Genomic DNA, 20,815 nt, shown 5'->3' on the forward strand with positions numbered 1-20,815 from the left:
ACACTATCCTAGGGGTCACTTTGTTTGGGAACAGAACAGCAGATAACTCCCTAGAATCGGAATATCCATATTTTTTAAATGGTGAAGATTTTAGCTGAGTGTTCTCCTGGTGCGCTAAAATCACAGCAGTAAGTCACAGTACTTAAAGGTATTCTACTGGATAACAAATTCATTTAGTAGCCACAAAATGTCAAAATACGCTTCACAGAACTGCACATACAGGTAATTGTAGAGTCACGGAATGAAGGTGTAGCTCGCCGACACAGCCAAGAAGTAAAAAACTAAATATCGTAAAGGACTTACCAATTTGTTTTCATTTGTTTTTAAAAGATACCGCGTCGTTAAACTTTAAAAGTCCTCCATGCCAGACCCTTCTTTTTTGATTTGATGACTTTGCGTTGCCTAGGATACGACTATTTGTGTTGTCCAGTAACCGTGACTAAGGCCGGTGATTCGATACACCTGAGTTCGTGCAAGAGATTTGGGGTCACCTTTTCAGCTTGCACGCATGTGACGCCGCCCACTGAACGCAACAACGATCATGATAGGATTTGTATAAAACGCTCTCAACGGAGAAAACCGAACCACTCGACGGTCAACAGTGTGTATTGTAATAAACAGTCTCCATGGGCCACAAAGAAACCTATATAGTTTTTCATCCTGCGTTGTTCTGTCGTAAAGAAAGCACGGTCACTGACGCTGGGTTACGAGAGTACATTATTCGCAACGTTGCAATTGAAGTCTCCAAAGAACAGATAGACGTGTAGTGCACGCTGCCGAACCACCGTAGCGCTGAAGAACGGATGTAATCATTTTTGTTCCTCTCCGTTACGACCGTTAATATTCGTATTACCGCTGAGTTTGATATACCTTTCCAACACCAAGCTTTAAAAACTAAAAAAAAATAGTTGGTTACTTTCGCCAGCTACTCTTTCGAAATTAGCGACGGTAATTATTAGCTTGTCCAGGACCTTGTCGTCGTTTCATACTCAAAGTATTTTTGCATTTTATTCCTTATAGTTGACACGTTTTTTTCTAAGATAGAAAAGACGCGTTGAAGTTCTTGCTTAACGGTGGTTTTGCGAAAGAAAAAAGGGGTCTCCGAGAGCTTCCCTTTTTTCTGTTTTTTTTTTTCTTTCTCTAATTACTTGCATAAGATTCTGTGTTGAAATCACCCTAGCGAACCATCCATTTCATATCGATGCCACTTTGACAAATATCTAGACAAACAGATAAGGAATCATCGTAGCACATCACCTGGTTCAATCTAAATGTGTATGATTGGAGAGTAAATGCAATTGATATTACCCTGAAATTCCGAAAGCAGTAACCGACACAATCTTACCCAGTAGCCAACTTCACTGGCCAATAGTATGATTGATGTCTCTGCATTGGAAATCGTCTCTTACTGCCGGGCCCAGGGGAGCTGATTTTCGGTTTGTACAGAGACGAATAGCTTAACCGAAGTAAACTACATGTACAACCATTTTCAGTAATAGAGCGCCAAGCTACTGCAGTGAACTGCAATAAAACTGCTCACACTAATTAGTTTCAGCTGTAGCCAGCTGGCAAAGTCGACAACATTGTATGTCCCATGCAGACAGTTTGTCTGGGGAAGTTGAAATAAAAAAGATTTGTACATGGACCAGTGCATGGTAATGGTTACATTGTATCTTAATCTTGAACACAGGGTGCCAATCGTAAACTCTCATTTACAACCCGAGCCTCAGACAGAGCTAGTTTTGCCTTTGTACAAGTAGACTTTTTGTCTGTATCAAGTAGCCTTGTTTAACACCAAAGTGGCCACGCTACAGCTGAAACTAATTAGTGTAAGCAGTTTTATTGCAGTTCACTGCAGTGGCTTCGCGCTCTATTACTGAAAATGGTTGTAATAAATCTATACAATATTGTAAGTTACAAACCAGGTACTAACGGTCTCAGAGTCTTCTTCAAGTTATTCGCAAGTGATAACAAACTCCAGGACACACAAACTATGGCTATCGATCAGTGAAATCCAAAGACAGAAGTTGCATAGTCATTACGTCATTATGCACACTCAACGTTACAAGTGAATCGCCTTTAATGGAGACATATTATCTTGCTCTCAAGCCTCAACTCACCGGCTTTAAAGGCAAACACGATGCATTGTTCTGAACAGTCGCCGGAGGTCACAAGGTAACCCATTCTTCATTCTTTGGCGTCGCATTACACTGTAGTGAAGGCAAACATGATCACTATGCTGCGTGTACACATGTCATGACGGGGCAGACTCCGTAACTTTGGAATACACGTAGCGATAGTCGAACCACAGCAGCACCAACAGAACAGAAAGCGTCTTGAAGAACGTCCACCATGGCTCCAAATCACTACGGCTAGAAGAAATGGAGATTTTAAAGTGCTAGTATGCGTAAGATAATTTAACTTTCGCCTGAGATTTGTAAAATGACAAAGAAAGTTGCACTGTTTCGCTATTTTATTTTGGGGCGTTACTTTGTTAAAGCCATCGTCATTCCGAAATTTCTGTATTCTTCTTGCTACCAACTTGTAGAAATTGCATGTATGCATATCGATAACACGAATATCAACCCACATTAGGATTCAGGGGATTATGCTGGGATTACAGTGGTTTTTCAAGGTTTTTTTTTGGTTTACTGTCGAAAGTTTAGTATACAGGTCATCGTCACGCTCATGTGAAGACAAATATTGGAAAGCGCAATACACGTATTGAAAGCAAGTTTGACTATTTGATCTGCTGCGTTGTGCGATACTGTCAGAAACACTTCAGAAATGTCCATGATTGTAAGGCGTCACAACACAGGAACGTAGTCGTGAGATTGTCATAGAGATATTGCACGAGTTTGTTGTGGCGTGGAGAGGTTGGAGTGGTAGGTGACAGTTTTGACTCCTTGATATCGATTGACAAAGCCTGTCTACGGACCACTTTACATTGTTCCGACGATCTGTGCTGAATTTACACATGTCACATCGTGTAGGCTTTGTGCCTGTATGCCCCACTGTCGTCAAGTGAGCCATGGACTGTGATAGCAACCCCATTGCCCGTTGACTTTCAGGTATCAAAATTAAGTTGTTTCTCGAAGAATTGACGCCTTTACATATCTCTCAATCATCTGAGGTTCAGAGTTTGTTACAACCTAGACTGACTACAGACCTTCCACTATTCTCCCAAGAACTTTGATTTTTGCTATTCATCATGGACACAAAGTAAAATTGAAGTAGAAGTAGTAGTTGTTGTTGTTGTAATTCAGTGTAGTGGAGACTCTGACAGTAGTAGTCCTACTAATACTAGTACTACTTTACACTATTCCTTATTTTTACGTCGGCAGGGATCCGTTTGATCTTCAACTTGAACGATGCCTTACAAAAAAGGAGATATTACTTTCACTACGAAGTCAGAGTCAAAACAAACACCTGCAAAGGTAAGACACCAAACAATAATTCTGTAATTCTGCTTCCGTCTATTAAGTACCACCGCGAGACTTGTACTTGCTCAGATACCTGCTCTACTAGGCCCATGCAGAAGAATGAAGGCGCTATGTACAAATTGTATTATATATATCCCCAAGAGAGATAAAGTTACTTTACATCTCAGCTCTCTCGTTATGCTTTTCCTACTTCTCGTTACTTCTATACCGAACTCAGTTAATTAAAACTACTGCCGACGAGTGCATTATTGGAAGGTAGAGAGCGCTTCTAAACTCAAAAGACCTAAACTTGTGCTCAAAGCACCGTGGGTGGAGGGACTGTGCTCAAACTTTATCGGGGAAACCTTAAATCTTTCTCTTTCAAAATCGTGCAAATTTCGGGACAAACTACGTAATGTTTATCGAGATGTGAAACTCAAAATGGCAGCCATCCCTGTGTTAACTTTATTTGGAAAAATTAAATTTTCGATTTTCACAAAATTGATGCAGTGAACATTTCTGTTTCTCCCAGAGCTTCAAAATCAGCCCACACAAGCGGTAGGCCAGAAAACTGCTGTAAAATTATGAAAGTCCGAATGTCTGTCAACGAGGTGCAAAAGTCAATGCCTTCCTCTAAATTTCTTCAACATTCTTACGGAAAACCAGTGACAAGACAACTTTCAGAATATGGGAGTTACCTGTCCCTAGCAAAGCATTTCCTTTCCGTCATTGTCGTTTACTGTGCACTTTAGAAGAAAGGCGACGCTCTCATTTAAATTGCGCCGTGGGTCTCGAATTAGAAGTGATTGTTAACTTTAACGAGGAGTCGTATTTCAATGCCGTCTTTGTCGAGTAGACAAGATAACAATGGTAGAAGGGGGCATTACTAAAACAATCGGCTCAGCGATCGAGGAATTTGAATGATTGTCAAGTAAATTACTCAGTGAGTTTTGAAACTAAATCAGACATTCAGAGCACTTGTTGCTACGTTTTACATTCATTTAATTGGTTTTGTAGTTCATCTTGGTAGCTGACGAGGAAGATGTGGAGTCTGCGGCGAGGAATGTTCTCGAGATAATGCTGGTAGAATGGGGGTATACCAAACCACAGCTGATGATCTCGGTGGTGGGCGGGTCACGACGATTCAATGTTAAAGAAAACCAAAAGAACGTCTTCGTGGATGGAATAAGACAGGTACGAGGAGTTGATGAAATGTTAAACTCAATCTACTCTACTATACTCTTCGTGAAATATTACATTTCTTCATTCTTACTTGTCCGATAAATCAAATCTCGGACTTCAAGAGGAGTTGAATGTCCGTAGCATGTTGAAAGACTCGCAATCTACCTTAAAACAAACTTGTCCCGCTGTACATTCGCGATCCAAGCTAAGTTTTTCTGTAAAAAGTCAGAATAAATGTCACTGTGCTTCTTCAAACAGAATAGATGACCAAATGACAGTTATGTTTAATGTTTTTACTTCAGCTGACAAAGACAACAGGTACCACGTGGTTGATGACGTCAGGGTCCAATGTCGGCGCTGTGACTGTGGTGGGAGAAGCAATGACAAGGATCAGTGTCAAAGTTCGAGATAAAGTGTCGTGTATCGGAGTGACAAGTTGGAGTGGCACAGATGGAAAGGAAACCATAATTGAACATCGAAAAGTGGTAAATTAGTTTTTGTGTTAAAGGGAAACAGTCGTCGGAACTGCGCCTGTGCGAATTTCTTGCTTACAAACAATGCATTTCTTGCACGATATCTAAATGCACTTCATCATCGTAGCTGCAACATTCAAATTATGTGATGTAGATTACGACAGACATGTTTTAACTTGCATCAATCACCATCGTACCTTGGACACAGTATTTACTTTGGTCGTATGGGTCCCATACTACCTTTGAGTGCAGTTGCTGTGCCTTCAAAGTGTGTCAGTCGCAACTTACTACGCAATTAGAGAATCATCGGCGTGGTTTGAAACATGCAAAGTTTCTTCCTTCATTACATACCTCGATATGAATGCAAATCAGTCCATTGATTTGAATAGGAACATCCGGGGAGTTAGCAGGCAGATGAACGATTTATCAAACGAAATTTTCAAACTACGCATTAAATTAAAAGGCGATCATCAGAGTTACAACACCAATCTTTAGATTAACAAGAAGGAATTTTCTGTAACTAAGGCAAAAATGTCCTTCTAATTCCACATTACCATTCACCAGTGAATTGCCAGTAAATTGCCGGAGAAGATATCCGATGTATTTTCTTTTCTGATAGATAGATTGTGAACACATATATCTCTTTTTCGAATTTTAATGTCTTCCAGCTAAGAAATGAGAAAAAAGTTATTATAATGTTGACATTGTTATGTCACCTCTAAGTTTACCCATACACCGATAGACTGGCCGTGTTTAAGTTCCAACCTTCACGTAATTATTCTTCAAGTATTTCGAATAAATTCAATGTTCTTTGTGGTTTTATTGATTAAAACAGGCGAGACCGTCAGTGTCTGCGAGGAAGTCTGAGGATAATATCGACATTTCAAAGAATGGAGACAATGTTAATCGTGGTTTTGTAATGAAACCTGTAGAACGTCAAAACACAGGTATTGAGGTATGATTTGTTTTGATTTCTACCTTCCCCATTTTGTATGGTTTCGCACATGATAATGTGTAGCCATAACTTCAATGTACACTTTCTGTACTCATACTATTGAATATTAAAGGATTTAAAGTGTATGTATATATATATATATATATATATATATATATATATATATATATATATATATATATATATATATATATATATATATATATATATATATATATTCCTATATTTCTATCTAGGAAGAAACATAAAGCAGTGTGGTTGATCATGATAGAAATAGAACGTCTGATTGCCGTGTTGATAAGTGAAATTTCACAAGAAGATGAAAATATTCATTAAATTACTTTTAGAAATGTCAGTATCGTACGAAATATCAGCAACTGTAGAATCATACGAGAGCTCTGGAAATTACTGCATAGCAAGTGCATGGTTTCAAATTATTAAGTGTAATTTTATTTTAATAGCTTTCCTATTTTGATATCTCCTTGTATCTCCAGCATTTTTACTCCGGTTATTACAAACCACCACAGCTTAAGAAGGAGGGACCAGTGCCGTTGAATCCTCATCACACACATTTCATATTCGTCAAGAAAGACGATCCCGAGGAAGAAGAACATTTCAGAGTCAAACTGTGGGCGGAAATTCAGAAACTATTGACTTCCGGATCATTAGGTAACTTATGACATATACTGAATAATGCATACACCTAAATAAAAAAGAAACGCATATTAAAGGTATACTGTCAACTGTTCCAATTTTGTAACAGTTACCATGGAAAGAGAAAATCTAACCAATCATATATTTTAAGCGGGTGGCCGCTTTTAAAAACAGCGCCCTCATATGGGCATTTTGAATACCAAGGAACGCCCCTTTGACCATTTATGGGCATATTTAGATTACAGGTGACTGTATACCTTTAAACACGTACGTGCGTACTTGCATGTAGAATAATAGAAGGCGTTGTCTATCTTGTCAGGGCGCCCATCAATCAAATCGGCCCTTGCATTGCTTTTTCAAAAGTGTCTTCTTGGTTGCCCACTCGGTATACGAAATTAAACTTCTGTCGGAGCCAAGCAATCTATACTGTGGAAAGATATCCATCGAAATGAATTGACTCACTTTTCTGACGATTCCATAATTTTTACCCATCACCATTTTACTTCAGGTTCAGAGGATCGCCCCGCTGCGGTCGTCATGATCCAACTAGAAGGTGGAATAGATACGACGAGGACAGTCAGAAACACTCTGAAGAAAAACACACCGATCATCATTTGTGAAGGTACAGGAAGGGCGTCCAATTACCTGTCCTATGCGTGCAAACAATGCGATAATCTAAGGTAAATCATTTGACTTTATTTGCACAACGTGTGCGTCATAGTTTTGTTGATACAGTTATCTCTACACGAGTACATTTGGATATAGCGTGAAAACTATCCTACGGAGTATTATTTGATCAGTCTGCCAGAAGCGAGAATGGGGTGATGATTTTATTTCAATAGTCTTTCTTTAATTTAATGAGGATGTTGCTCAGGGTTGTATCACATTACGTTCTTCAGAGATCTTCAGGAGCGATATCCTGGTTACTTCGAAAGAATGATCGACGCAGCACATCCTGGAGTTAACGCAAAATCTCATCAGACTTTGTTGGAAAATTTGCTGGGCAATATTAAAGACGTCATGGAAATGAAGAAACTGGTAGGTTTATTCACAGACATCAAACGAAATGACACTACCTCATGGACGGGCTTGATGTAAATGTTACAAAAGCGTATTGTTTTTAACGGTTTACCTTACACCGATAAAGTGCTTTCATCACACCTAACACATTGGATGATCTACCGGGCCAATATTGTAGCTAATCATCGCTATACTTGTTCCAACAACAGATCCATTGAGAAAATTACCCTCAGAATATTGCTACATTGTTACAAGGTTTTGCATTGTAATACTACACAGCTTAATTCTGCTATATGATTCTAAAAAATTTGTCGTAAAACTTTCCCGTTTGTGGTATTCAATATATGCTGTATGTATGTATTGATATAGGTTGAAGTCTTCAATATGGACGGCGACCTCGAAATGGCGGGATTCGATCTAGCAGTGCTACGGGCATTGCTGAGAGGTTGGTTCATAGGCTTTACTCTCATCACGTACACCTCGGTAGGTATTAAATGTACAGAATATATAGCTCTATAGGGATTGTGGACCCTACAGATAGAATCAAATACTGTACATGTTTTTCTATTGGCGGTCAGATGGTGCCCCTGTTTGAAACTGATTATTTTCTTTTCTGTTTGAAATTACAATGTACCTTAAACAAGCACAAATTCGTCTTACGATTTCAGCTCGTGGTGTGAGTAAAGAATATCTAAAACTGGCCTTTGACTGGAATCGCTGTGACATCGCAGAAGAAATGTTTAAACAAGACACGATCAACCTTCGTGACACTGATGTAAGTATTTGCTTGACATTATGATACCATGCCGTACCTTGGGACTTTTCCACTGGTAAACTTGGTCTACTTGTCTGACCATCGAATACTCCGTATACAGGCCGTTTTCACGTCCGTCAACACGAGTAAAAACAAAACAGGTAGTAATGAATATTTGCAAACCGCGAGAAAGAGCACGAATTTGGATTCGGACGATATGCAAGACACCTGAACTAAATTTTCGTTACTATATTTTCTTTATTTGAAGTTACCGGAGTTACCAAAATATGAGCAGCGCCTGACAGGGGCTCTACTGTGTACATTGAATCTGTGCTGCAGAGAAAAGAATGTTTTCATCAACGTACGTATTGACCAGGGAACAATCATTCAATTTCAACAAATTTTGGAGGGATTGTCGACTGACAAAATACACAAAATATGCACGCAACCCCGTAGCCAGAGCACTTTAATCGTTCAGTGGACATTCAAACTTCATTTACGATCGATTTATTGTAATCTTGACTGCTAAATACGTCTTAATTAAAAACTTGGTCATTTCAGACACAAGAATTGGTGACCCGAGCTCTTCTTGAAAGAGAGAATCGAGTTCATTTCGTGGCGTTACTCATTGAAAATGGACTTTCCCTTGACGAATATCTCACAGTCTATCGGCTAGAACACCTCTACCAAGCGGTATGTAATTTGTACTTTATGTAAATCTGTCATCCAATTTTCGCATCAGGAAGCAGCAAATATGCTTGATAAGTGCCCAAACTTATGTCTTAACTTTAGAAAAGCAAACACGAGGTATCAGCACGAGAATATTATGAAAAACCAGAAATAAAAGCAAATCATTTTGACTTTGGCTGTAACTTTAAAGGGACAGGGTCGGCCATTTTTCATGAATCTTGTTTGATACAAGATACTACTTATATTGTGTGACATGTTGAAAGATACTGAATGAATGGGTGACCATGCATATATTCGACCCCGGTTTTAGACACGATACATGAAACCATCGCGAAAATGAATTACATGTAATGGTCATGACCATTCATTCATTTTTGCGATGGTTTCATTAATTTGTCTAAAACTGGGGTCGAATATATGCATGGTCACTCATTCATTCATATGTCACACAATATAAGTAGTATCTCGTATCAAACAAAATTCATGAAAAATGGCTGACTTTGACCCTTTGATTATTAGAGTTGATAAACTCATTATAAAAGTTGTTAAAATGGCCCTCGAAAGTCAAGAAGACCCTGTATCACCAAAAGAGTATGCGGCTTCAATCAGCCTTAGTCTCACGGACTCGAAGTCGGGAACTTTAATTTAAGCTCCTTCACTACATCTTGTACACAAATTATGATTTCTATAGAAGGGGTATGGACCAAAAATCCCCCCTCATTCCAATAGCATTGACGAAATGCTAACCCATTGGCTTGCATTTCAAAGTTGCTATAGATACTTGCAATCGGGAATTTCAATTTAAACTCCTTCATTTATTTTACGCATGAATATTCTCTGCCATCGTTTGGGACGAGCTTTATACATTCTGCAGGGAGAGTCTATTTTTCTTGTTGTGAGACCCAGCCGTCATGGTTTACTGTGACTTTTTAGAGACGCCAGTGCTCCTCATATTTATAATCATCTCATACTTATGCCAAAATGATTTATTTCGCGATGAAAATTAATAACAGCAAACTATCATTAGCTCTGTATTTTGTACAATGTAAACACAATTGCTACTTTCAGTATGAAATTGCTCTGGAAAAAGACAAGTTAGAGACAATTTTTTTGTAAATGGTTTAAAATACTACCGGCGATAAATGATCATTAGAAACTGTACTGTAAAAGTAACACCGTTCTGACAAGCACTGTAACACTTCTTTACTGTTACTAATAAAACATCTTCAAATTCAAAAAAAAATATGGCATTAGTTTTAATATTTCAGCCTATGCTTAGGATTAATGGTCATTCTCCAAGGCAACCGGGATTTGCCAAAGTTTCCATTGTCTGGTTGAATTGTGGAATTTCAATTTCCCCTCAAAACATACGTTCAATAAATGAGGAGAGGAAGATATAGTCTACAACATGAGTGCCTTTGTCTTTACTAACAACGTTAAATCAAACAAAGAGATCCATTGAGTGACTTTTTTGGTGACATTTTCTTTTGCAGCATGCAAACAAAAGTATTATTCCAGAACTTAAGGAGGTAAGAAGGTCCTTTTCAAATTTCGCCCATTGGCCATATTATTATGTTCTCTCATAGACCCTCGTTTTTCTGGAGGGTCTATGGTTCTCTCCAGTAATTTCGTGTCATATGCTGCGACAAAACACACAGTGTAGCCATCACAAAGAAAGATATATGTATCATAAGCTTCACCAAGTTCGCTCTACGAATGGATTTCACACATTTTAAGAAAACAGAAGAGTTTAAAGCGCCATACTATAGCAGGTAACTCAGATTATAGGCAGAGGGCGCTCTACAATCCCGGCCTACTTATCGTTGTGTATATCACAATTCAACAATCACTGTGACAAACTTTGAAAAGAATTCTATTCTGTTCACCTTTGTAGTACAAGTTTACTCTCTTCCTGGCCAAACATACTAATTTACACGTACCGGTATATTGTCTTCTTTTAAAATTTCAGAAACGGAAAACAATTTCGTACAGAAGCGACGTATCGCCACTAATTGGTAAACTGATGAACAGCTACTACAATCCACCTGAATGTAAGAGTCGGTACACAGCGTAACACTGTTGTACTGTGTTCTTTCCGTCTAGGTCTGTGTTGTATTTCTTAGACTTACAAACTGCTGCAAGAAAGCTAAGCTCCTAAAATTCGGCATTTGAGTCCTGGGTCAAAGATTCTTCAAGTGTATGTCTTACAGTCTTGTTCAGGAGCTACAGACTCGTTTTAGTGTTTCTCTGTCCTAAACGTGTCTTTTGGATATGTTTGAAGGCTTCGATTGAATGTCAATATTGGTCGACTTAGATATTAGACATTTTGTTATGCCATGCGTACTTTATTACACTATAATGTGAAATCTGCCATGGATCTTAACTATTCCAACCAAAGTCCGACGTCATCTCAGACGACAGTGATGTGGTTACCTCTCACCATGGGGAATTAATCATTATATTTTCGCTGTCAGAGTATATAGTTTTGTTTATTACATCTCTCCCCAGTAATCGATGGAGACAGGTTCGAAAAGCCCTACCGTGAACTGTTGATGTGGTCTATACTGGCCAACAGGTCAGTTTCCAATGTCTATTAGTATTTATCATACTTACGATACATACAAAATTCAACACTTGATTGTGGTGTATGGCCGCCAAGAAATTTCACCCAGGGGAAGTTCAACTAAAATTGAGTTAGTTGTAGTTCAGCAATTGGAAGCATACCACTTTTCAAGTGTGCAATTTATGTTACACAAGAAAACTCAACTCCATGACGTTGAAAAACGAATCGTTAAAGGGAGGGGTCGTCCCGTCTGCGGCTGCGCGACATTCGTGTTTAATAATGAACATTACCTCTGAAATTCGCGATAAATGTCAAGCAAACGAGAAGCAAATTCAGCATTTGATGCATGTTCATCTTTAACCGATTTTGTAGCTTTCCAATCACTGCTACAATTTGCCAAATAAACTTTGGTTGCATCCCTTTTTTATATGAAACCTGCTTTTGCTGCTGTAACAAGCTTTGGTACAGCCGTCATTTTTAAAAATTTGGATATGCACAAAGGGTGTTGGGAAATGTTGTGTCATAGCAACAGACCCGTTGTATGTCTCCCATACACACAGCCGGGACAAGCCCCTCCTTTAACATTCCGCACGAAATTTGGTTCTCGAGAATGATCAAGAATTTTTCCATCGCCACAAGACCAATCCTGTCGCTCTTGCACCGTTTATGAGTGCATCTTCCGATTTTAGATTTGCCACGGTTGTCAAAATCATCAGACAGTGTCTTCCTTTTCCAGACCGGAAATTACCGAGTACATGTGGGAGAACGCATCAGAACCTCTCTCATTGGGATTGGTTGCTACCAGGCTTTATCGATCCATAGAGTCATTAGCTGCTGACCCGGATGAAGCCGCCAAATGCACAGCGCATGCCGAGTAGGTACACTACAATTGAACAAAAAAATCAAAGGCATGACATCACTTGCTCTTCTACAATCATTTTAAGTTACTCGCTTGGTTTCACTTGCCGTCTGTATGGATGAAACGCGTAAACTAGTCACAAACTTACTTACTTTGAAGCACGTACGTCAGCAAAAATATGCATCACATCAGGTGATGGTTTGGGCGGTTGTATAGTCCCCTGCACCGGTAAGTTTAGTCATGAGTGATATCAGGCATTAGATCATGTAGATAGTTAAACAGACTGTCGGTTTGCATTCCATAAGGCCGAGAATGCGGAAATGGCGCAACGGGATGGAGAGAAATAAGGTCTTCTTTTGCTCTAAGTCTAAAATATAATCAAATGATCTATCGAAGCAGCACCAGACTCAGATTTGAGACTTCACCACCATTAACAAATGTTCTGTCTCTTCAGTTTCTTTTAAAATATCTCATGGTTTGGACGAGAAATTTGTTTAATTCTTGTTCGTCCTTTTGAATGCAGTGAATATGAACATAAAGTTTGTTCTTACCTGACAACTCTACATGCCTTGGACGAGGATGTGACCAGAACTCTTCTGAGAAGTCCTTATCAAACCTGGGGAAACCAGACGGCGTTAGATCTCGGGGCAGTGGCAAACAGCAAGGTAAGCTCCCATGTAGTCACCTTTGTTCTAAAATCCAACGAGAATGATGCATGGCACGACGTGTGCAGAAAAAAGTTCGCGTATTTTATTTACGAACTTTTAATTACCAACATCAGGGAGGTAAAATATTCCTCAGAAGTAACATGAAGGCGCCGAAATTCAATAGAAGAAATGCAACTTATCGAAGTAACAAGATAAAGGAGACTGGTCTGATGAGAAAAATCATATGATTAACATTTGCCCTATTCATTTTAGATCATTTCTATCATGTCTTGGTTTGTAGAAATTTTTGTCACACTCTTGCTGTCAAGAAATATTGGAGGAAAGATGGAACGGACAACTACTTCATCCAAGCCATCTGAAGGTAAAATCTTGCACTTTCCATTGTTTTCTCTTCATGCTCATCATGGAACGTTGAACAGAGTGTCGATCTACTTGTGAAATGTGAATGTTTTCCAGATACAACTCCCTGTTATAAGTATTTTAAGGGATGTTGGACTGTATGGGTGTTATCGTTTCGATAGGTTTTTGCTAAAATTACAACATTTCTCTCGATATTATATGTAGGATGAGTTCTGCCGGCTTCACCAACCGTACAATGAATGTATTCACAACTAGTGGTTTTTTTTTCTTTTAATGGTGTCAAAATTATTGAACTTCACATACATGTCAGAGGAATTACAGATACTGTGTTTTCATCGTCAAATATTGGCACGAATCTATTAGCGAAAAAAACAACTACCGAACATAGATTTTTTTTTCTATTTCCTTAAGGTTTTCGCTGTGATGCTATTACCGTTTTTATTATTTACGAGAAGATTTCCCAAGTTTAAAACAGGTGAGTCTATTATGATTTTAGCTCATTACCCTGACAGTTAAAAATGACAATCAAATAATCAGAAACTTTATGAATAGCAAATAAATGTGATTCTAAATGCTGTAAAAGTTGCACGTACGTGAGTTTCCTTTTCAGTTAACATGCTATATGCATCCAACTTTCTTTGAGGCTCGAAAGTTGGGTCATGAGAGTTTAGAGTAACTTACTAAAAGTTTGCCATCGTCTTTTACAGATATGAATGTTTTCAGAAGATTTGTCGAGTTTTACTGCGCCCCTATCACAAAGTTTGTCGTCAATTGGGTAAGTCCGTAAACATGTACATGAGACAATCACGTGGATGTCAGCAAGATTTATTCTGACAAAACGACACATGACAGCCATTGATTTTGTAGTTTTCGTTTCATTTCAGGTTACAACCTTCATATTCTTAGTTTTCTACAGCTACATGACACTGTACTACAGACCGGAAGTAGGTCTGGCAGACATTTTGTTGCACGTGTGGGTTCTCACTTTGCTCCTGGAGGAGCTGAGACAGGTAATATTTCGTTATGTTACCTTGACTTTGATTGGACTATTCCTTTTCTATATCATTGGATGTACAATAATGACGATTGACTTGTATAATCTTGGTCACATTCGCTAGTATTCACACTTTTATTAGTTTATACAAATCTGTTGCATATCATTCACACTTACTACTTCACAGAGCTCCGCAAACAATCACGTCGAATGACGGCACCTATGTGAGATTTTCTTATGTTGCCTTTATGCAGGTAATAATTCCACGGGACGAGTACGAATCGTTTGGCCAACGATTCCGGGCTTGGTTGTCCACTTTCTGGAATTGGATGGATCTTATTGCGTTACTATTGACATTAGCCGCTTTCCTGATCCGCTTCAACACACTGAGAGAACCCTGGACATATGACGTCAGCAGGAACCTGTACGCCATTGCGTGTACCATATTCTGGATATTAATACTGAGGATGTACCAGTCTAATAAGACGCTCGGTCCATTTTTGATTATGATAAGAGAAATGGTAAGAATTATACTTCTTTTAAGTTTTTCCTCTTTGAGTACCCATTCTCGTTGCTTGCAACAATGGTTCGTGAACGACACCTTCTAAAACTGTTCAATGGAGGGACATAGCTTTCGCGTATCCATCTATTTACGCCATGCAGCATAATAATGTCGGTGTAGCTTTGTCGAGTTTCGACAGACAGACAGACAGACAGACAGACATGCCCAGTCATCCAGCAAGGTTAGTTTAACCAGCTGCGCTATAATTCAGAGCGCTGGAATTGTGAATTAAATATTTGCAGCTGGGCCTTTTTTGCAAAATGTACTTGCATGAATCGAAACTGAAAAAGTGAGGCGTTTTAAAATACTTTATAAGCTTCGCTATCTCAAGAAAAACTATGCGACAAACGTGTATATGTTTTCTACCCCTCAAGCGATAAATAATCAATCCCTAACCCAGTAACTGCAAGATTTTTTTGTGAAATATCATGACATCCTATGGTATCAGTATTTCGTCTGTTCTAATTTACATCTTGTTTATCAGTTTATGAGTGCATTTTACTTGGTCTGTCGTAAAGGCTCGTAGATTTTCTGAACGGTTATCTATGACATGTTTGCGTTTACAGATATGGGCGCTCTTTTGGTTCTTGTTGGTTCTGATTGTATTCGTAATTGCCTTTGGGATCGCTGGAATAGCTATCCTATCGCCCGATCAGAATCCATCTCCCAGAGTGCTTCGCGATATCTTTTACTACCCATATTACCAAGTCACAGTCGGTGATTGGCAGACATACACAGACAGTCTCTATGGTGACGACACAGGTAAGATCCGGCGCGGTTTAAATTTTAAGTATGTTTAACAACCTTAAGGCCGATCCCGTTCTGCTGTGCTACTTTTCATGCACCAGGACAACATTAATAATATAGTGTATATGGAGCACTTCACTGACAATATAAAATATCGACCATGTGGAGATACCAATGTTAGTAATTCCGTAAATATAGGGCAAACGTAAGTTTATATGGAGCACCATGAAATCAAATTAAAAGTGACTGGAACGACTGTTTCGATTACTAGAATAATGGCAACAGAGCAATATTTTGCACATTCATTACAAAATGAATAAAAATAATAACGGTAATATAGGAAACTAACATGTCAAAGCTGCTGCGGTTAGGGTTAGATTGGTAGTTTCAGGAATCGCACAGAGTTCCTCTCGGACATATGTGAAGTCATTTGATTCGGTATAGGCAACTTAATATGAATGACATCAAGTAACGGCTTTAGGAAATACACACACCAATCTTTGATTTTCCAGTTGAATGATGTTCAAAGAAGCATGGAAAATCTGACTATTAATGAAGATTCTCATTCGTATATTTTTTCTTGAATTTGTGTAGAAACAGAGCTAGATACCCTCGACGGTTACGTTTACTCTGTCCTCCTTGCTGCGTATATCCTCATCGGAAACGTGTTGCTGTTGAATCTACTCATTGCAATCTTCAGGTAAGAACCATGCACAGACTACCCACTTCCGATATAAAACTAGGAAATGACTGTTTGTTCATGGTATAGCATGTTTACGGTTAGATCACCAAGTCATGGTTGCGATTTGAAACACGCCTTCGACATTTGTGTAAATCATTATTTGTTCGACAGAAATCCACGTGGATTTGTTCATCGGGTGCTTCCATAGCATTTCTGTAAGCTTTATGGGTCTTTTAAACAGTATCAGAGTCATTTTTGTCCAAGTTGACCTTCTTTTTGAAATGCCCTGTTTTATACGGCAGAGTTTCTCTTTCATACAAAACTTGACTGAATTGCAACGCGTAATTTTTGGCCCGTCAATTGTTAAAAATTCTTCAAGGAAAATACCCAAGATGGAGTTTCGGAGACACTGACATATTTCTCACTTCACAGAAAATGGCCTGCTTGATTTGATGGGTTGGATTAGGTAGGAGCGGTAACGCCGTCTGATAAATATTAAGTTTTTTGAATGCAGCGCTCCTTTTATGCCGACCAGTTAGGTTTCTCTTCGGAAAGATGCAGAAATCAAAGGGTTGCGTGTGAGAATGAAATTTCACTCAGAATTGACAGGTCAACATTTTTCAACGTAAGTTTTTTCGTTTATATATTTACAGCACTGTTTACAACCAAGTTGAAAGCAATTCGCTGACCGAATGGAAGTACAACAGATATTACATCATCACTGAGTTCGAAGATGTACCACCGCTACCAGCGCCATTGGTTGTTTTAAGTCACGTGTACAGGCTGGTAGTTTGGACGACCAAATGCTGTAGGACCAAAACAAAAAGTAGTTCGGTCATTCTAATTTTTCTATCACCATTGCATGCGAACTGGTTCAAAACAAACAATTGGTTTTTGCTCGGTTGTTACTTCAAATGGAGTCATTTCAAGTTTTTTGTTCGTAATGATCAAAGCACACATAATTTTTAAGGCAAGTCAATCCCTAGGCATCTGACCCCATTATCTTCTTCATTTATAAAGGTCAGGAAAATGCGTTTCCCGTTACATTGCCACCTAGTCTGTGTAAGGGTGAATAAAATACAGAGAAACCACTTTGTGAAGATACTCTGGTGGTGCGCAGGATCCATTTTGGTTGACCATGTTTTGTTCATACAGAGCTACATTTACCCTATCCCTGACTGTCAGCGAAAAAAGTCTTCTAGGGTGTTTGTTTGTTTGTTTGTTTTTATGATGCTTACATCTGTCTTCAGTAGACGATGGCGAAATGGACGAATTGCTGCATGAGCAAAGTGAAATCAAGAAGTACGAAAGTGAGGCTATGGATAATTATAAACTCAATGTAGAGAAACAACAGAAAGGAAGTAGGGAAGAAACATTGAAGAAATTGGACGAAAGGTGAACTTTAAACCCTTTTCTTATCTTATAAAAAGAACAACTTGGCGTGTAACATCAAGCCAAGGTTCGAACAGTTGACTTTTTGAGATGCGCTGTCGTGCCTGCATTTATGCCAGTGTTATATCACATTTTTGGTTACTTACGTGTTCGTCACATATCGGATCTGTATTACGTTGGGTCAGTTATCACATATTAGGGTAATACAGTGTTTATATCACACGATTATCGAGACGGAAGCTTTGCCTCTGAGTTAATACTATAGTAATATGCAATTGAAGAGATATTGACGTATGGGCCAAACAATGTTCAGTTTTGGATATCGAATGTTTTGATTTGCCCAACGAGAAATCTGTTTTACTGGCTCACTCACGGAAGAAATATTGAACACCCGTTGCCGCATTCCTTTCAAATTGCTCTGAACAGTCAGGAGTAACTTGCTCAGTGCCGAAGAACTAATTATTCGTATCGTGCTGGGGGTTTATAGGTTACGACTGTTGGTGGAAAAAGTAAAAGGTCTTGAAGAAGAGCAAGTAATGTTGGTGAAGAAGAGAGAGAAATGAGGCGTGGAAGATCAAGTTCGAGAAACACATCGATAAATTAAACGGGTCAAGTGTGAGATCGGATACAAATCCAAATTTAAGGCAATCGTTAGTGTTGATATAACAACAATCTAGTCAGACGTTGACCTAAACTTCGACTCGGACACGATGGTTTGGTCCAACTCCATCGTTTTTTGCGATGGAGTTGGACTTCTGTCAAGGGAAATGGGTAGTGCTGAAAGATAAATGCCGAGTGGCTTTGGTGTCTTGCTAGATTTTTACTTTTATAATGCGTCAACTGCAGTTTGTTTGTCCACTCTGCATTGTTGATTAATCAGTATAGGGTTTGTCGACACATCCTGGTATGTGTGTGACGTACCCTGTGTCAATTTATTTGTCAACAATAGCAATTCTTTCCACACTATTACATGCCGTGTAGACAAGCCAAATACACAGCATTTCAAAAACATTACGGAATGGAACCTATGATTACTGCGATCTTTTTTTTTTACTTGCCCGTCTGCTGCGATCTGGGGAGGTGCCTGTGTAACTAGCGCCCTCAACGACTGTATAATTGACCGTCTTCCCAAACGTGAAAACAAGTGGTGTTACATATATTATATTTACATGCATGTGATCAACTCAATACCAGATTGCACCTATTCAGTCAAATTAAATTTTCTGCTTCAAAATGTTGCAATATTTACAGATTTTTCTATTAACAGTGTCATTACAAACCATTTGTGGGCTTCGCTTATATTATTAACTTATTAAAACTTAATTAAAACACAGGACCGTGCCTAAAACAAAGGACTTACTTGTGAAGTGTTTGACAATTCAAGTTTGGAGAAAATCTACATTTTCTGCTTCAAATACTTCCGGCAGGCAGGCTTTATCATAGAGCATCATAATTACTGTTGGATAACTGGTTGATGGAATTCGGACCGTGCAACCCTTGGCATCGTAATCATAAAGATTTGGAACCGTGGAACACACGACTATCGTGTAATTAACTGTGTTAATCGTGAACTGCCGGATTATGTTGAAAGTCAGCCTATGGCATTGTAATCTGGAAGTGACAAAACAGAAGAAAGAAAACTATACATCTGATCTTCTGATGTATGCTATTTACGCTGCAATTATGCGTCGTGTGATATTTAGTAAATTTTGACTTTTCAATCACAGTATGATTACAGAGACGTTTACATATATTTATGCTTTTACACAATATTTGACAATAAAATTGAAATTCTATTAAAAAACATCGCTATCTGATTTGTTAAATATAATCCACTGACCATATTTGAGGTGCCAAAGCGACCATAGTTCTTCAAAAAAGGACCACCAAATTTTCAAGGGAACTTACATATGTAGAACTTTCGCGCCTTTACATGCTACCCAAGTTCACCCCAGTCTGTCTATTTGTTGTTATCCATACGAAGAGGCAGCTGAAATACAGGTATTTAATTTTCTTTCTTTTTTTAAATGAATGTATGAGCATGTTTCGATCACTTACAAGCTATAGTGTTAGACAGTGCTTGCATGAAAGGGACTAAGGAAAGTTGGAAAAGAAAATGTATACAAGAGCATTGAATTTCGCACCCCGATGAAGTTGACTTTGATAGATCTGGCACAACACTCAGAGCGGTGGTTACGCTGCGAGTCAGGCGTAATTCACTGTCAACGCTTAGGTTGTATCACTGTTACAGTTTCGTCAATGAAAAGTACTGAGGCTTACATATAGTATACACCTCGAAGGTGAAAGACTTAAACTTTAGCTCAAACTTTCCTCAATGAAACTTTCAACTATTTTTTACCAATAACAAGAATAAAATTCAGGGGTCACCGTGCAAAGTTTGGTACTAGCTAGATAAACAAATTACCTATAACATTTCCTAATATTTGAAATTCAAAATGACAAGGTAGATCTGCCATCATTGTGTTAACTCTATGGGGAAAAGTAAAATTTTCTATTTTCGAAAAACCAACACGGATAATTTTTTTCTTACTCCAAGAGATTTAATATGAGCCCCCCCCCCCTCCGCCCGCAAGCGGTGAGCCAGAAAAACATTCAAAAAGTTTGAGATGAGATTACGAATATCTGTCCCCCAAGCCGCGCAATCTACCTGAACGTAGGACTGTCCTTGAATCAATTTACAGAATTATACAAAATGATGATTTGGCGAAAATAGAGGACTGAAGTTTTGTAATTTGAAAGCATCTACATATTAAATGGGGCGGAAATATTCATACGCCTCTGTCAAACTTAGTCACCTATGACAGTTGTGCTTGCCTT

At 38.7% G+C, this 20,815-nt stretch overlaps 1 protein-coding gene across 6 annotated transcripts; it reads left to right on the plus strand.

Annotated features, from left to right (window-relative positions):
* Nucleotides 1-2,223: 2,223 nt before the first annotated feature.
* Nucleotides 2,224-19,775, plus strand: LOC139120547 (transient receptor potential cation channel subfamily M member-like 2). 6 transcript variants are annotated; one of them, XM_070685021.1, is made up of 26 exons: nt 2,224-2,407; nt 3,345-3,437; nt 4,440-4,616; nt 4,907-5,089; nt 5,913-6,032; nt 6,527-6,701; nt 7,195-7,366; nt 7,586-7,724; nt 8,076-8,151; nt 8,375-8,481; nt 9,022-9,153; nt 10,644-10,679; nt 11,120-11,201; nt 11,659-11,725; nt 12,450-12,587; nt 13,096-13,237; nt 13,521-13,601; nt 14,012-14,075; nt 14,308-14,375; nt 14,485-14,610; nt 14,849-15,115; nt 15,723-15,918; nt 16,498-16,603; nt 17,239-17,411; nt 17,839-17,980; nt 18,465-19,775. In XM_070685021.1, the coding sequence occupies exons 2-26, from the start codon at nt 3,372-3,374 to the stop codon at nt 18,538-18,540; spliced, it is 3,111 nt and encodes a 1,036-aa protein (XP_070541122.1). In that variant the 5' UTR covers nt 2,224-2,407; nt 3,345-3,371; the 3' UTR covers nt 18,541-19,775. The 6 variants fall into 6 exon arrangements, with proteins under 6 accessions (XP_070541122.1, XP_070541123.1, XP_070541119.1 ...); XM_070685022.1 differs by having other exon boundaries at nt 2,229-2,401; XM_070685018.1 differs by having other exon boundaries at nt 2,229-2,401; nt 17,836-17,980; nt 18,465-19,774.
* Nucleotides 19,776-20,815: the final 1,040 nt, after the last annotated feature.

This window comes from Ptychodera flava, chromosome 20 (genome assembly GCF_041260155.1).
Source record: "Ptychodera flava strain L36383 chromosome 20, AS_Pfla_20210202, whole genome shotgun sequence".
Classification (NCBI taxonomy): Eukaryota; Metazoa; Hemichordata; class Enteropneusta; family Ptychoderidae; genus Ptychodera; species Ptychodera flava.

Excerpts from the sequence above, each read along its gene's own strand:
- LOC139120547 (XM_070685018.1), top strand. The coding sequence starts at position 3,372 with ATGCCTTACAAAAAAGGAGATATTACTTTCACTACGAAGTCAGAGTCA. Across the intron at positions 6,033-6,526 it reads GTCAAAACACAGGTATTGAG|CATTTTTACTCCGGTTATTA; the intron begins GTATGATTTGTT and ends TTGTATCTCCAG. Across the intron at positions 13,602-14,011 it reads TTCATCCAAGCCATCTGAAG|GTTTTCGCTGTGATGCTATT; the intron begins GTAAAATCTTGC and ends TATTTCCTTAAG.